Source organism: Vanessa tameamea, chromosome 22, assembly GCF_037043105.1.
Source record: "Vanessa tameamea isolate UH-Manoa-2023 chromosome 22, ilVanTame1 primary haplotype, whole genome shotgun sequence".
In the NCBI taxonomy this organism is placed as follows: Eukaryota; Metazoa; Arthropoda; class Insecta; order Lepidoptera; family Nymphalidae; genus Vanessa; species Vanessa tameamea.
In genome coordinates, this window is record NC_087330.1 from 7,927,025 (window position 1) to 7,945,820 (window position 18,796).

General features: G+C 34.6%; 1 protein-coding gene across 2 annotated transcripts in view; it reads left to right on the forward strand.

Moving 5' to 3' along the window:
* The window catches only part of LOC113397644 (transcription factor SOX-6), a 179,234-nt gene extending 160,616 nt beyond the window's left edge, over positions 1-18,618 (forward strand). For both annotated transcript variants that reach the window (XM_064218462.1, XM_064218461.1), the window contains exons 4-7: positions 6,788-6,949; positions 10,882-11,107; positions 16,015-16,309; positions 16,418-18,618. In XM_064218462.1, coding sequence (XP_064074532.1) covers positions 6,788-6,949; positions 10,882-11,107; positions 16,015-16,309; positions 16,418-16,667 — 933 coding nt within the window. In that variant the 3' untranslated portion in view covers positions 16,668-18,618. The remainder of the gene's footprint in view (positions 1-6,787; positions 6,950-10,881; positions 11,108-16,014; positions 16,310-16,417) is intronic.
* Positions 18,619-18,796: the final 178 nt, after the last annotated feature.

Below are 18,796 nucleotides of genomic sequence, written 5' to 3' on the forward strand. Positions count from 1 at the left end.
AGGGGGTTCTTAGGGTACTGAGACCCCTCCTAGTCCCTGCGACGCCTATTGAGGCGGGGGGAGAAGGTGCGCGTAGCGCTTCTTCCTTCTCCCCGGTCGTCTTCGGCGGAGCGGGTCTGCAGCGGCATCCTCTTCCCGCTCCCGCTCCGCGGCTTCCTTCTGCGACATCACGTTTTCGCAGAAGGAGCGCATCTCCGACCAACACGTCTCGCTACCGAGCATTTCGTGACGATGCTCGGCAGCGAGAGGTCACCGCCCATAGTCGCCGCCAGGGTGTGCCTCTGGGGCCCCCACGCAGCACACTCACTCAGGGTGTGGTGCGCCGTGTCGACTGGCGGACCACACTCGTGGCAGGAGGGTGACACCTCCCGCCGCGCTATTCCGTGTAGGTACTTACCGAAGCATCCGTGTCCGGTAAGTATCTGTGTCATCCTGAAGGTGAGTGTGCCCTTCTTCCTCTCGACCCAGAGACTCAAGTGGGGACGGATCGCCTCCACTGTCGTCAGGCCCGCCGTGGGTGACCCCAGATCCTCCTGCCATCGGGCGATCAGGGCTTGCTAAGCCCCTCCCCCTAAGTTTGCTATGACTACCGCCGAATTGCAATAATTTGTACCTACTATATTTTCGTGTGTAGGGTTAGTGAGCTAGGATAAAAAGTAAAAACATCAACGGGCAGGTATCTTAGACTTCGTGTTGACAGTGCCAATGGCACATTATTATTTTTTTATAATTAATACAGATTATATTATCATCATAAATAATAGCTTTTAATAAACATAATTTATTTTTATTTAATATCATGTCTTTTATGTTCGTTTGGACAATATGTAACGACAAAGTTCAAAGGCAGGACGTCTTAAAATTGTATATTTTAGTTGATTATGACAAAACTGTCGTTAGAAAGAACCCTTGTGATGTGACAATGTCCTAATTGTTGATTTACAGGATTTCTTTTTAGTTCCCTTACGAAGGAAGTTATAAAAAATGACGTCGCGGTACATTTCGATTAAAAAAATATTTCTATTTTATATAAAAAAGTATCAATATATTGGAATATTAAAAAACTAACCTAACCCCCACACTTGGGCGGAAATAATAATTGTGATTTTTTTTATTATATATTCTCTAAAACCACAATTACTTGGTAAAATTATTATTAGTAGGGTCTTGTTATTACGCCCTCGTTAATTCAAAAGTGCAAACAATCAAGTTTGAACACTCAAAAAGACAAAAGTTCTTAGGGGCCGTCAGTTATAGAATCGGGAGTATGTTAGAAGTGGCATAAAATAATTGTCAATAAAAACCCATGCAAAATTTATTATTCTACAAAAAAAAAAAAACAAATACGTTCGAAATTTAAAATGACTTAAATTAGAATTTTAAAAAGTAACAAGGCACTTATTTTTTCATAGGTGTAATAAAATTAGCTTCAGATGTTGTATATATTATTTTTATTAATACCGTAATGGTTTGAGGGTTTATTGATAAAGTATTGTAATAAAATATACATTCAAACTTTAAGCTCACCACTACCAGAACCATTAAAAGAATTTGAATGCCTAAATATCAGCTTTCATGAAAAAATAATTAATATATTCGTTTAATGATAAAAACTATCAAAAACATCGTTTTTTTTTTTAAAAGTATCTAAAACATTTATTAGTATTAATTTTCACATCTCTTATTTAAAAAAATCGGCTAGGTCTCTTTAAATATTCAAGGGTTGAATTTCCAAACGAAACCCTCAATATTTATTAAATTTTCTCGAATCGAACTTACAAATTGTCATACTCCTAATTTCAATACAAAAATGTTTGTTCGTCGATAGCGAGTCTCAGCGAATATATTGTTTCACCTTGACAAACTAGATGGCGCTGTACGTAGTTAAATCGCGCTAACGTTGTGCATTCGTCAGATCATAAAGCGCTACGGATATGATGTCCTAGGTGCCAATGTCTATGTGGTTTGGTGGCCACTTATTCATCAGAAATTTTTGTGGCGCGTTAATAACAAGCGCCGTATTAAGAATTTAACTATAAACTCCTTGTCGTGTTGATGTACGAGTAATATTATGATCTAAATTTCTAATAGGTATAGAACATTAATCTTTAAGTAAGACAACAATAAAAATTATATAATATATTTTTGATATTAAAACGAGTTAAAATTGAATGTTTTTTTTCTGCAACAATTATTTGTTGAACTCTAAGTATAGGTATGGTTTTCTAATTTATTTGAATCGGAAAATTGATTGACAGCGCCTTTATATGAAATACAGATAATATATTATTATAGATTATCTCGTAGTAATTTATAAATTTTTCAAAATTTATAGAAGAAGATTTTCTTGTTCTTTGCTTGGTAAGCAAAGGAATTTTTTCGACTAGGTTAACATAGCTATATTTTATAAAACATTATTTAAACATATTATAATATAAATTTACATATGAATCGGACTTGAATTTCTTTGGCGAATGGTTAAAACTTTCGCTATAATATTAGTACTATAATATTATATATAAATTGTTAACATATAGTTATGCGATATGGTACCGGCACTATTAATATCTTATAGATTAATAGTTTTAAGATAGGAGTAGACAATATTTCAAAGATAATATATATATATACATTATATAAGTATTTAAAAAAAAATTGACTTTCTCGTACATACTTTAATCTACTGCTCACTGACACTCAAAATCGAGAAGACCCCAACCGGGTGCGGTTATTTGAAATTAGCGTGGTGATTTCACCACACGACGCCCTGACACGTGCCAACGACTTTTGTATTGCAGGAATACTTCAAAGACCCAATAACATCCATTGATGAGTAGAAAATTACATTCTTTTAAGGGATTTGTGTTCTTTAGGGTGGTTTTTGAGTTTCATCGACTTAATTAACTTGATTTTTTGTTAATGTACAATGAAATAGGTGTTGCTCGCGGCTTCGCTCGCGTTTAAGGGAAGTTTTAGGCATGAAAAGTATCCTATATCTTCCTTGGAGTTCAAGTTTGCTTCATTACAAATCTCATCGAATTCAGTTCTATAGTATGGCCGTTTTTTCGACAGACAGACAGAGTTACTTTCACATATCACAAAGTAAGGTGGAACTGTTAATGATCGCTTTTCGTAGGCCATATATTTCAGAAACTTTGTAAAAAGTATCATTAAGTATAGGTTAAGACACCTCTTAACTTGATTTTGAAAATAATTTTACCACACCACTTCAATTTGAGTCAATGGACGACGAATGGAGTTACGCCATCTAATAGACTGAATATTATACAGCGTGCAGTTTTCCTCACGATGTGGTCCATCACTGAGAAGCAGAACGATTTATGTGCTGGCCAGATTTGAACTAAAGTTTTTCATATAAGATCTTTATACTCGATTCATTTCGGCTAAGAATTTTTCTACTTTAATTCAACATAATATTAAATGTACATACATTTTGTTATCGGTCAGCCACTAAGTTTGATTCAACAAACTACGATCCAAATGATTTTACCAATATTTATAATCAAGTTTATAACAGAAGTAAGAAAGCACTTGCTTGTGTTTAATTTCAAATTATCAATTCAAAACAAACTTTATACACAAAACATAATAAGCTCCATAAAACATGGGGGACCTTACAATGCAGAACGCATAATCACCAGACCGATATTGATAAGATCGGAGTAAAAATCGCGAATCACCCATCACAAAGCGAACTCCCGGGGCGATCCGCGGACTTGTTTGCCGACAAGTTGCACGATCGATCTGACAGTTTAATTGGCGGTTGTCAAAATGTTTGTTGCGGTTATGTTAACAGTGACTGTGATTTCTTTTCACTGATATCTCCTTGTAAATGGATGTTATATTTTTACAAATATGTATATTTTAATGGAAATAATTAATTAATGTTATTTTTTCTAGTGATTATTGATCCTCGGGATTTCGATTTCTTTTCCAATGATTAGATTAATATCATTTCTACTGTGATACGCTCTTTAAAAGTTGATTGAAAATAATTATACAAATATAATATTGATTTTTTAATGCCAAAATATTATCTTAATAAAATATTGCAATATTGCATTTATTTTAGGTACTTATGCAACTAATGCAAGTCCTTTGTAAAGGGATATCTGAGCTTATCTCGCGATCCATCGACGCACAGATAAAAACAAGTCATGCTGTTGCAAGTTGGCGAATGTAATAATTAATTCAAAGCATTATTGTGCAATCTGTTCGCGATATTAAAACGCATTTTAGAATACCGATCGAAATGAATAGAGTCGCTTATTACTTATATTTTAACTAAAAAAACTTTTGAGATGATTATTGATATCATTTTTCATAGTAAAACTTTTTAATTTAATAATGGGAGGAAGAAGAACATATGGGCCGCATGCTGGTCTGTGCTGAGAGTCCATGGAAATTCGCGGTGGGAACTATAAACAAATCCTTACGTCATGTCACGTCACGTCTTAACGTCATGCGTTGCTACCCATTGGAGCTAAGATATTCCAACCACGACAATCCAGAACACAGTAATGCTTTGTATAGCCATATACCGGTTTGGTATTAGATTTACAGATAAGGGGGTATCTATCCAGTCGATATAAGACTTTAACACCAATAAAAAAACTTTTATGTGTGTCAAATTTGTAATAATAAAATAAATGAATATATAATGCGGCTCCACGGGTCCTGTATTCCCGGTTTGTGCATTAGCGATTCATTTTGATATGTCATCACACCGGCTCTGCCTGCGCTGCGCTTTGTGCCGCTGACGCCGGGACAATTGTTATCCCTTTATCGCCCTTTATTCAAATTATCAACACATCCACACAATACTCACCACAAATACAACCATAATCCTCTTTGCAAACATACATTTTTCATTCAATTCTTCCGCTGTTTTGGAAAATATCACATTAATCACCCTCGAATAATCCGACCAAATCGAAATGGAAGACTAGAATAATATATCTAGGAACGAGGACATGTCAGCCGATGACAGTAAATATTATGATTTCATTCGAGATCTTGCATCTCCTACGTCAATGTGACGTGCGTTTTATTCGATAAATTTTCACCAAATCCGTTCTCGAAACAAAACACTTCAACCTAAATTCAATAGGCATTAGGGCTATAATCGTTTTTGATGTGTTAAAAAATTAGTACCAAACTATTTCGATTTTGTCGTCGGCTTTATAAATTATGTCGTGGCATGTCCGGTCCTCATCTCTGATCTCTTTGTCAGCTCCCACAACGATACCTTCAAATGCAATGATTTTGATCTATGTTTAAATCTAATCTTGTATTTCATCTTGATCACCGAGCTACGGCCTCATTGCTTCGACAATAGCTTAGTGACGATTTATTGGTAGCTCAAAGTATTAATGTTCTATCTTGAAATGTTCAGAGCGTAATCTCGTAATCGTTGACATTATTGTATGGAACTGCGTTAGAGTGCCAAGGACGAAATGACAGATGGCGTTTACCCAGGTTAATTATAGCCACCTATCTTTATTGATCGGACATCGGCGCGTACGCTGAACGTGTAATACGAGAACACGCCCAATGGTTTGGAACACGCCAACAATTGACCCGTTAGCTGTAACGATCATCACACGATCTAACATTGACGCATTACATGAACGAACCATCTCACCTGCACGAGAACAATTAATTCTAACGCGCACCTGGTCATCTATATCCGTTTTTTTACGTTACATTAATAATACTATCAAAATACTGTCGAAATGCCAAAACGACGATCCGCTATAAAACATAAGTACCAATTGCTAGGACATCTCCGCGGAGCTATTAAATAAAAGTCTTTTTACATTAGATAAATCGCGAACGTTATTCGGGAACATCTGTCCCGTACCGATTACAGCCATACATTATGCTCGGTTTGTTGTTTTTAATAAAAAGTTTAATCCGTTCGGTTATGACGGCAATTTGTCTGGCAGATGGAAAAACTTGCTCGATTACCAGTCGAGCTCGGCCTCCTGTATCGGCATCGGGTCGCTATTACAACCGCATCACGCTTTTTATTTGCGTGATTATGTCATGCATATTTATGTATACGCTTCTGTTTTACATTTGTGTTTTTTCTTTTAATAATCCTCAGCTATATTTCACTTAAGAGAGCTGTCACAGAATCTCGCGAGCGAAATGAAAGTGTTTTGTAGTCAGTCGTCTTCTTTCGGTTGCTGTAACATTTCTTACGGGAATTCGGAGTCATCGAGTGATTTCGATTTCGTCACGTTATAATCTTACAACGGTACAACCATTAACAATTCAATGCTGTCTTAATGAAGAGCTGATAAAATGTATATAGGAGTATTCGTCATGACTCGCGGCAATTAATCGAAGTTTTCTTTTTTCTTTACGTCTTTATGGGTGCAAAGATTTAATGGGCGTCCCTTGGGTGATTTAGCGCACAACTTAGTACTCTTTGTCATGACTGGCGCTTAAGCGTGTAATATATCTTGGGGGACAAATATCGCGAAGAAAGATCTCTCATTTAAGTGTCGTACAAAAGTACTTCGACTTGCTGACTGATTTTACATTTTGGAAAGTAACTTTTATCATTATGATGTGTTTATAAACCTTAAATATTTTCCATTGTTTTATTTGAAATGTTATATATGAGATATATTTGGAGAAATTCTTGGCCAAGAAGATATTGTTTCCCTTCTTCCATTGATCGACGATTTGTCATGTAACCGACCCCTTACAATATGACTAAAAAAACACTTATAATATATATTTTTACCTTTTGCAGAATATAAACACCGTATCAGCTGAAATGGAACTGCAAAGACTTCAGCAGGAGCACCTCAGGAGGCAGGAGATGGTGAGGCGTGGACACTTATATCCCGGACCACCGCTTGGACTTCTCCCGTTATTAGAGCAGATGCGACCGCAGCCACCGCCACAATCGAATGTAAGTCTCATTTTACAGGCACTATTCATTAAACTACCGCTAGTTACTGAGTAATTCGTGAAGAGCGACCTGGGTAGCTACCACCATTTTAAATAGAACTCAATCATTAATCAGATGTTTTTTTATCATATTGTTATCTATGACCTATTAAGGGTTAATTTAATAAAAATACATACAAGTATATACCTAAATCGCACATTGATACACGGGGACAGATCGGCGACGTTTAACGCAAAGTCACGCAGAGCTAGTTTATCTAGTTTTAGATAAATCTTACAATACAAATACATAAAATTAATTTAAGAAAACACACAAGAACATAAATTATGACAGTTTAATTGATTCAAAAAGCGGAAACGAATAAATTATATTTTTATGTTGACGGTAACGCGCATTGGGTAATATCCTGTCCCAATTATTATTGACGCATTTAACTTAGACAAATTTCTTATAACATTATGTAATGTTATAAAGAAAACGAGAGAGTTCTCTCGCGGTGAACTTTTTTGTTCATTATAATACTGTTGTGCGCTTCAAGAAAAGAGCGTACTCTTTCCTGAAAGGCCGGCAACGCACCTGCAAGCCCCCCGGTGTTGCAGATGTCCATGGGCGGCGGTAGTCACTTTCCATCAGGTGAGCCTCCTGCTCGTTTGCCACCTATAACATCAAAAAAAAAAAAAAAAACATAGCACACAAATTATCTCCATCAATTTGATTCCACCAAGAGGTGAATTAAAGAAGTGGCCTATGTTCTTACCTGGGACTCTAATTATATATATATACCAACTATCATCTCAATCGGTTCGACGGTTTAAGCGTAAAGAGGTAACATACAGAGTTACTTTCGCATTTATAATATAAGTATAAATATAAATTAATTTAAACGATCTTAAAAAAGAGTACCAATCCAAAAATAGTACATACTATTGATTTCAAATAAATTGTATGTATATAAAATATTCCACAGCTGGACATAGACATGAGCCGAGATGGCCCAGTGGTTAGAACGCGTGCATCTTAACCGATGATTTCGGGTTCAAACCCAGGCAGGCACCACTGAATTTTCATGTGCTTAATTTGTGTTTATAATTCATCTCGTGCTCGGCGGTGAAGGAAAACATCGTGAGGAAACCTGCATGTGTCTAATTTCAACGAAATTCTGCCACATGTGTATTCCACCAACCCGCATTGGAGCAGCGTGGTGGAATATGCTCCATACCTTCTCCTCAAAGGGAGAGGAGGCCTTAGCCCAGCAGTGGGAAATTTACAGGCTGTTTATGTTATGTTTTATGGACATAGACAATGTTTACTTTTAAGGGAGAGGACGTGGTGCGTAATCGAACGTATGATTTATATTTTATAAAACATAATACTTATATGAACTCTTCCCATAGATCTACTTTAATTATGAAAAGCATTAAAATAGGCAATAAAGTAAACGTTATACACATAACATTAATTTGAGTTACACATTCTAAAGAGCGTTTAATGAAACCGATTACAAAATCGAAACACCATGTATATACGATACGATGTATGTTGATAATTATATTATTTAAAAAGATTTATATATAATTAAATGCATATAAGTACATTTCGTATATGTTCCGCAAAACGAAAGTTGTTTCAAAATCTAATTAAATTAAAACCGGTGTCGCTTATGTAAAACGTATATGTTATATATAATTAGACGGTTGCAATAGTCATACATCATTTCACATCTAGTTTTTATTATATATATTTAATGTATATGATTGATATTGGGCAATTATGTATCAATAAATCTTATTATTCATTAAAATAATACTGTTTGGATGAATACGCCTGGATTTATGTTCAGATTTATTAAAGGACTGGTTGAACAATAATTGTGAATACTAAAATCATTGTAAATCTACTTATTTTAAATAAGCAAATATGCGTGTCTGTTGCGAATTTCTCGCTGGAGGCTGCTTTCCGAAACGGTGTTAGATTTGAAATAATGACGATTCAAAAATGCTTTACTGTAAAGTTTACTTGAATAAAAGTAATTTGACATGATCTTGATAACTTCGAGTCAATAAGATAATAAATAGAAAAAGTAGATCTTTAAAAATAGAACATAAGAAAAAATATGATAAAATATAAATGTACATAATACATTATTTTATTGTCGATGTTAGATGTTAAACAATTCGGAGATCGATAAACTGTTATTATATCATCTAAATTAATATATACAGTCAAAATCTGTTATAACGACATTGAAGGGACTACTCATATTTAGTCGTAAAAACCGGTGATGCTTATTTTTTATGACGTGGTATTATTGAATGTGTAGGTCACAGGTATTAATAGGCAAAATATGTATATTAATGTATGAAATTAAATTATATTTCCTTTATTTCAATCAAAACGTATACGTATTAAGAAAGAACAATGTCATTTTCCTGTATGCATAAAATTTGTATACACATTTTGTAATTCACTTCGGAGTTTAATCAGCGTATCGTTATAATGCATGTGAAACTGTTCATTAAAAAGAACAATCTTGCGTAATACACTGACAGAATTGAGACCATCATCAAAGTTGTCACTGTAAATTGTTCATCAGTTCGTCTTTTTCTTCTTGAACTTTTCGTATAATATCATCTTCCGTAGCCGGTGCACAAATCGCAATAGACCTATCTACATCAATGCACTCGTCTGCTTCAGTAGTAATTGTTTACAATACGACTCAGCTGGTTGTTCTAAAGATTTAATTATCGAAAAACAGTAGCCAAATGTGTTCGTTTTATAAGACAGTTATAGAGCATTCAGCCGGGACCTTTGATTTTGGTCATTATAACCGATATGTTGTTCTAAACGATGTCACCATAAACGGTTTTAACTGTAATTAAAAATATTTTAAATAAACCCATACATAATGCAGCGATCGTTATTTAACTATTAATATTATATTTCAAAATAATAATAAAAATATCGTCAACACACATTACCAATGTTCGATCGTAAATTTGAAATTATTTTTATTAAACGTAAAATCTTCAAAATGTACCAACGAGAGAATCACGAATATATTAAATATGAATCTAATGTTAAACTAAACAGTCTAAAAATATCAACGAGTTGTTTATTTTAAAATTTTAATGAACCATCATCATTTTTGGCATCCCATTTATCACAAGCATCTAGGTCAGTTCGCGAATTTTGGAGCCGTTTCAATTAAACAACTAGCCACTGTCAACGATACTAACACCTACTGTTTATACACTGTATGTTACGTTTACAATAATATTCAAAATCAAAATCAAAATAACAATCAAAGATCAAAATCAAAATCAAAAATCAAAATCAAAATATAATTTATTCAAGTAGGCTTTTACAAGCACTTTTGAATCGTCATTTAACAAACTATTTAAAGTAAAGCTACCACCGGTTCGGGATGTAAATTCTACCGAGAAGAACCGGCAAGAAACTCAGTAGTTACTCTTTTTCAACATCTAAAAATACAGTCAGTAATATTCACTAATCCCTTTAAAACAAGTTCACTGCCTCGGCGGCAAAACCCAGACCATATACACGCGGGCCTCGAAAACCCCGTAAAGATATTAGTCGTCCATTTACTCTCTTCATTCAAGGGATAGATTGAGCATTTGCGTTTGCGCACAAACTTGAGCACCTTCAGCAGTTCTCTATTGAGAATACGACGTCGTTGGATTCGTTTTTTAAAATTAGAATACGTTTTTTGAATAAACAAATTACTGTTTTGAATTGTTGGGCCAAACCTGAATTACTATCAAACTTTTTATTTACCTTATATGATTGTTGCTCTCGTCATATCCTCTACGGTTTTTCCTTATTAATTATTTTTTTTCCATTGATTCTAATTTTCAGGTTACGTCACGGAAAAGTTTTTCAATTCTAAAATTTGTTGAACATTATTTTTACAGGTGGTACCAACATCGACTTGGCCGGCGACAGCTCAACTCGCCCAACTGACAGCAAGCGCGCGTTCTCCCCCACCTCAAGATCCCGATGCACCACTAAACCTCAGCAAGCAACGTTCACCGTCGCCTGCGCAGCCCATGATGCTTCAAAGATACGTTCCCTACCCGCCGATGGAAGAAAACAGCCCTTACATGAAAAAAGACGACGATTATAATACTGGCTGCAATAGTAAGTACACACAGATTAAACTTACAAAAAAAAAAATCTATAGTTGTATCGAGTGTTGACTCGATCTAGTCAACATACATAAAATACAAAACATAGAGATCTCATCACTAGGTCTACTTCAAAATATTGAATAAAAAGACACGTTACTCACTAATATTAAAAAAAAAAACTGATCTCATTATTCTTTCTACGAGCTTCAAATCCGGTCAAAAGTGAGCCGAGATGGCCCAGTGGTTAGAACGCGTGCATCTTAACCGATGATTTCGGGTTCAAACCCAGGCAGGCACCACTGAATTTACATGTGCTTAATTTGTTTATAATTCATCTCGTGCTCGGCGGTGAAGGAAAACATCGTGAGGAAACCTGCATGTGTCTAATTTCAACGAAATTCTGCCACATGTGTATTCCACCAACCCGCATTGGAGCAGCGTGGTGGAATATGCTCCATACCTTCTCCTCAACGGGAGAGGAGGCCTTAGCCCAGCAGTGGGAAATTTACAGGCTGATTATTATGTTATGCTTCAAATCATAACCTAGTAAAGAATTCTCACAAAAGTCGCTAAAATTTTCGACATACAACCGTATTATACTTTCTTAAATCGGAATTGCCATCACAAATTATATAGGTATAAACAATATCTACGCAAATCAACTTTGATGGCGATTGTTTGAACGGTATAAAAGAAGCAATGCTCTAGCGCCATCTAGCGGCGAGTTGCTTCAAAGTGGTTTAAAAACCTCTGTGCAAACATGTGTATCAAACTTTCGTGGTAATCGGTCAAAAGCTTCAAAATGCCGTCGAAGTCTATTAATCGCAAACAGACATACTAAAATACATTTTATATAATAAATATTAATATGATATAATTTATTTATGATGTAGCTAAAATAAAATACACATAAAATGACAAGTTACATTGTAAACGATTCCAGATGGTGTTTAATTCGTTATACGTCGGCACATCGGTGATTGACCTTGAAATTGTAAACAATATTAAAACCTCTTTCGCACAGCGCAAAGAAATCAGTGACACAGTTTCGAGACGCAAGTCTACACATGCCCTAAGCCATGAATCAGATAGCAATCACTATGACGCTTACTGGCGTCACAAACGCGCAAACGATCCAAAAATATGGGGACGGCTGTCTTATCAAATCATTTATTAGCCATACGGATGGGCGTAGACATAACCCCGTCAGAAATAAAAATGGACAAGGTCCCGCGGATCAGACGCCTACTTATAATTCACTGCTGTTGCTGTTCAAAATGAAAATACAGTATAGAGCTGGCAGCCAATTAAATTTATTCCGTTTCTTATATCAATAGTTATAATATTCGATGACGGTTTTCGAACTTTTATTGATTTAAAATACGGCCACTGTAATGCATACGGTTATTTTACTGACTCAAAATTCACAGCTGTTTTATATTAATGTTTTCGTTCTTGATTTCAAGAAAGGTTTGAGTATAATATCAATATAATATAATGTTTGATAATTTAATATCTAGTATTAATGTCATTATTCAAACAAAATCAAGGTTTGAATGGCTAATCAACTAGATTAAATGTAAACCTTCCAACGGTTCGGTTTAGTAATGAGAAAATCCGACAAGAAACTCTTTACAGTGGATACTTTTCCATCGATTTACAGAGTAATGTTTAAAAGACAAGTAATACAATTTTCGATACTTTTCCTATGATTTACATAAAAAATTCTTGTGGAGTTTCTGTCGCTGGTCTGGTCTGGTCTAGCTATTCTCGCGTCTTTTCTTTTTCGAACCGGTAGTAAGACTACCTTTGCATTTAATTTAATACTGTACATTATTTAAAAGTACTTTTATGAACCTTCTTAATTCCATACTAATATTATGAAAAGGTATAATTTGTTGTATGTATGTAGATGGTTACCTCCGTAACCAATGATACAATTCTAAAATTTTATTCCCTTGTAGAAAGCTGTATTATTCCTGAGATTTATAGGGTATTAATTATATTTAATGAGTAATTATACCCGTGCGAAGCCAGGGCGGGTTGTTAGTAAAGATTATTTTGATTTAAATGTTGAATGAAAATGAAGTTTTATAATACATAAACACCGAACAAACCTCGCTCCGGTTGTCAACCCATCCGATGAACCAATATTAATATCACAAATTCGCAAAACATTACGCAACATACGAACTAAAATAAACAAGGAATTAAATGAATAGTTGCTTTCGCTACGAAATGTGAAAACTAAGAAATGTTCCGTGTCGCCGCCAAACATTTTGATGTCTGAGTTTAATTGCTAAATATAATTAATCTAGATACGATGTAAAACAGTTATGATGCGGGAAACACGAGTTTATGTAGGTCAGGCTGTATGGCAAAGACAGTTTCCAACTACACCTGCTGTGGCGCGGACCTGTTGTACAAGATATCGCTGAAGTGGAGTTTTGTGACACAGAGACGACACTGTGTCAGTCCAGTCGAGGTGTGTTGTGATATTGAATCGGAAGTTGGATAGCGTAACATTGTATGCTTACATTTGTGAACTAATTATTATTTTGTAGCAAATTAACTTTTTACAATATTTTGCTGAGATTTAAAGTAGATATACAAAACAGGAATGTGTCTGTAAAGGACCCAAAAGTGCGAAAAAATATTCATTCGAAGCAATTTATCTATAACTAAACATTAATTATTTAATTCCTGACAACAAGGAATACCGCAAAACGCGTTACATTATATAGAATATAATTTGAAACAATTAAATAATACTTCTTTAATGTACCAGTTAAAGATACAAAACCCGTGTAAATAATTACACTTACAATTATGATACGATATCGAAACGAACGTATTATTTGTAAAACTAATGCACTCGAAAAGTTTTTGTATATTATTTAATGTAAATTATGATGCGAATAAATTTAATAGTGCACACTTTAAATAGTTGGCAGTGTCCCAAACCGAGATGGTTACAAAATGCGGTGTCGTTTGGTTTCCTTTAAAACAAGAGAATCGCGAGAAATATGGAATAGATGGCGCTCAAGACGCACGCTTCCGCCCTTCGTTGATCTGCCCGATCGTACATACACGCGGAAAAGTGAAATAAAAACAAATATATCGCTATTTTTGTTTAAAAATACTTGACTTCTAATATACAAAATGTCCTTTAAAAACAAATTCAATTCAACTGAATTCTTATTTAATGGAAGTCGATTAATTACTGATATAATGAGATATTTTAAACATAAATAATACGCAACAAACGAAACTATCCTATCTAATTAGAAGGTATTTTAATGACTGACAAGTTAAATGAACGAGACTGTACTTTTGTCAAATGGAAGTTAATCATGTATAAACGAAATGTTTTCGCGTTCGTAGATCTTATTCGTTTCGCGTGTACCAGTACGATTATACGTTTTGGAATCGTGTACCACGCGAATCGTCCGATGTAGGATGTTATAAATTATCTAACAGCGTGTCAAATTAATTCGAGGAATGTGTAAACTTTGAGAGGTCGAAATTTCCGTGCGACAGAGCTTATTAATTGTAGGGACACTTGGTTACGAATCCGTCAACTGAAATGTTAAGCGGATGTGTCTTGTATTTGCTCTAAATATTTGTACACGAGACCTTTATGACTTTTCATCGCGATTATACATAAACGTCAAGGAGTGTTATTGATTTTAACTCTTCATATAATATACAATTTTAGATTTTATTCGCTGTGCCCGCGGCTTTGCCCGCGTGGATTCATTTTGTGACTTTTAAGAGTGCATACTCGTACATACGCGCCCGCGGTTCAAGCAGCTTGCTATCGCTTTATATTCTGGATTGCTTTACAAATGCCATGGCTTCAAGCTGAAATAATGATATTTGTAAAGCCTAAGTTATGTTATGTTTATTATGTTCTAAAATATATTCAAATCGGTTTCGGAGTTTATCGATTACAAACAAACACATCTTTCCTCTTTACAATATTAATACAGATCGATCGAGTAAAGTTTTTGTACAATAAATATGACAGCTAAACTGTAAGTGCGTTCAACTCTATTATGGAAATGAAGACAGTGTTGCTTGAAGATATTATTATATAATTTATGAGTTTTATTCTAAAGTATTTTCCAAATAGTGACAGAATAATCTGATGTGAAACGAAAATTCCATATATCAATCCGCTCATCCGAAAAGCAACTAGTCCAGAATAGACCCATTCTTAATCTTTGTTTAACGATTGTTTTACAGCCGGCATTCACTGTTCGCGATAATTTACGACATAGCTTAGCGAGGCATCCGATTGAATTCTTTGTATGAGCCTCCCATTCACTAATACCTATATCTTATGTCTTTAGATATAAAGACTAAAATACAATAACAAATTATACCCTAGACAGTTGCGTCTATGATAGTTCGAGCTAAAATATACAATATAGTTTAGGAAGTAAAACTTAAACTGTTTGTGTTGTTACCGTTTTACGATATCGTTCGTAAAATTTTGTAAATATCTTTAGTTATTCAAATAATGAGGCCGAGATGGTTCAGGAGTAAGAACACGTGAATCTTGTGAATCTAGACCAAAATTTGCGAGTTCAAATCCTTATTTTGAGTTTATAATTTAACTCGTGTTCTGCGATGAAGGAAAATATCGTGAGGAAATCTTCACGGGTCGTCTTATTTTGAGACACGTGTATTCGCCGACTGGTATTAAGGTACCAGTGGAATAACCTCCAAGACCTTCTCGTGGGTAGAGGATGCATTTGCCCAACAGTGAGACTTAATAGGCTGTTACTTGGTATATACAGGTCATAAGTCTATTCACCCAACAAATAACTAACTTAAACTATCGCTCCTCTTCGTTATGTAAGGAACATTCTAAAATGGAATGAATTTATTAAATTCTAATTCTCTTTACAGCGTCTTCTTGGGCTCAGACTCCTCCTGAAGAGGCAGAGAAAGCTAAACTGATCCGTCAACCGAAACGCGATGAAGCTGGTAAACCCCACATCAAGAGACCCATGAACGCATTCATGGTTTGGGCAAAAGACGAACGCCGCAAGATCCTCAAAGCCTGCCCAGATATGCATAACTCGAATATATCAAAGATTCTCGGTGCGAGATGGAAGGCCATGTCCAACGCAGAGAAGCAGCCATACTACGAAGAACAGTCGAGACTTTCGAAGTTGCATATGGAAAAACATCCTGATTACAGGTAAGAACATCTTTAATATATGTTACCTCAATTAGTAGTTTTTATCAATTACGTAATTAGTACGTTAGTACTTGTGTAATTTTAATCATTTAAATTATTCAATTCCAGGTACCGACCAAGACCTAAGCGGACATGCATAGTCGATGGAAAGAAGATGCGGATATCAGAATATAAGAATCTTATGCGCACGCGCAGACAGGAGATGAGGCAGCTCTGGTGCAGGGATGGGGGGAGCGAACTGAACTTTCTCCCCTCTTTATCAAGCCCCGGACCATCTAATTCATCACCACCACCCAATGGGGGTAATTACATGAACCCAGGTTTCTCTCCCCCATTGTCTCCCAGGGAGGAAGATTGAGGTACGGCGCGCGGCTGGCCCTATCCGCACGCCGCGCCCCTCTCCCTACCCCCGTCTCACCATCCCTGGTAAACTCCAGAAAGTTCTCGAATAAACGTAAGGAACAGAAGAATCTCGCTAGTAGCGACTCCCATCAACTACTTAATGTGAGATCTTCAAGGCTATAATTGTTGTTGATAAATAATGCCAGTGTCGCTCCGATCTCTCGTCTATACAAATGTCTTATTATAATTGAGATTATTCCATTAGTGAATTAAGATCAACTCATGTAAACGTTTCGGTTTACGACAAGTAGATGGCAGTAATCGTTTGGACTGTGCTAGAATTGTATCTACTAGTGATTAGACGATTAGAAAAGTGTATATAATAAGTTATATTGTTATATTTCATCAAATTTCAATGTAAATATTTGATAATCCTCTGTAGATATGTATGCACGTAATCGATGTTCGGATAAAGTTATCTGTAGTAAGTTCTAGATTAGCCATAGATTAAAAGTTATTTAAGTATTAGATCCGGAATTTACTTTTGTGTGGCCATGTGTAAATCTTAGTTAAAATATCTTTTCGTAGTGTAGATTTAAGGGATTTAATTGTATCAAACCAAAAATTTGAAGCGGAATGCTTGAAAATTTAAGTGTTTTGAACACATGCTGTCGAAGAACCAGTGATAACTATGATGCATAATAAAAATATAAATAAAATAACTCATAATACTCATTAGCGGAAATTTGTACTTTAAACAACTATATTTAGTGGGTAAAAAAAAATTGTAATGTCATAATATCTTCGATACTCTGTATTTCATAAGTATCTATGAAAAAAATATTTAATCTGTGCCAACCAGTGTTGAAAACAAGATGGTGGTCAATTTGGAGATTGTCAATTTACATTAAAAAAAATAGAAAGATGTTCTATTTAGTCCCAATTTATATTTCAAATAGGCCCACCGAAATGTGGGGAAATAAAAATCAAATATTCGCTTTATCAAATCGTGCAATTTATTAGTAGACGTAGAATAAGGTATAGTTGACAAATATCTTCATAATATAGTTATAGAGAAACAAATTTGTATAGATTTTAGTGTTAATTCAGGTTAAAGGGAGCGATGTCGTTAATTGCCATTTTATTTGTTATTTATTTTTCTAATTGTATTTTTCATGTTTTCTTTTTTTGTACTGATGGCGAGTACATACCTATAATTTTATATTATCTATTGATAACAATATACAAACTGTATTTTTATTATCTGTTGTCAATTTTTGTTTCTCATTACTGAACTTCTTTTTTTTATGTTGTACATACCCCATCCCTGAATAATGATTTGCGGTCTGTACTCGCCTTTATATTGTATGCCAGTAATATTATGTAATCGACGTGAATAGATGTAGACGAATAAGCGTATAAATAAATTATTGTGTACGTGACTTAATCGAATATGTAGCGTGTACTTCTTAGTAAATGTGTAAGGGTTTAGTAAAGTGACGTTAAATTATTTATTCTTATGTTGATTCCCATTGTACATACGCGATATATTAATGTGAAAGTTCGTTGTGTTTATTTTATAATGATCGATACTTAATATGCGAATCGCATAGATCTCGGTCGATTTTTTTTATTTGTATTTATTATCTGTGTCACATGCAATTCATTTAAAACACATCTGACTTGACAGTTTCGTTTTACGGTATAGTTTTTTTTTTTTCATAAAAATAACGTACCAGGGTATGTTATTTTTATTCTACTTACTAAAATTATGTGTTGTTATATTTCTTATGGTTTTTAACTAAATTATTTTTCATTGATTGAGATTATTTTGTTAAAGTTTCCACTAAGTACACAAGCGCGTAGATAGACTTAGGTTTTAATACCTAGTTGGTATAAACCAGGACACATTATTCAAATTGTGCCAAAACCCAAAAGTTTAATAAAAAGTAATTATACAAAAAATACATATTGTTTTATTTTCTATTGCCCAATGCTAAGAATACCTGTCAACTCCGTGTCATTAAAAAAATACTTCAGTTATAAAATATCATTATTTTATACTGTACCATTTAAATTAAATAAATATTCAGTCAATAAAGACGAAAAAACTTAGGACTTTATTTGTAAGCAATTCGAGATTCG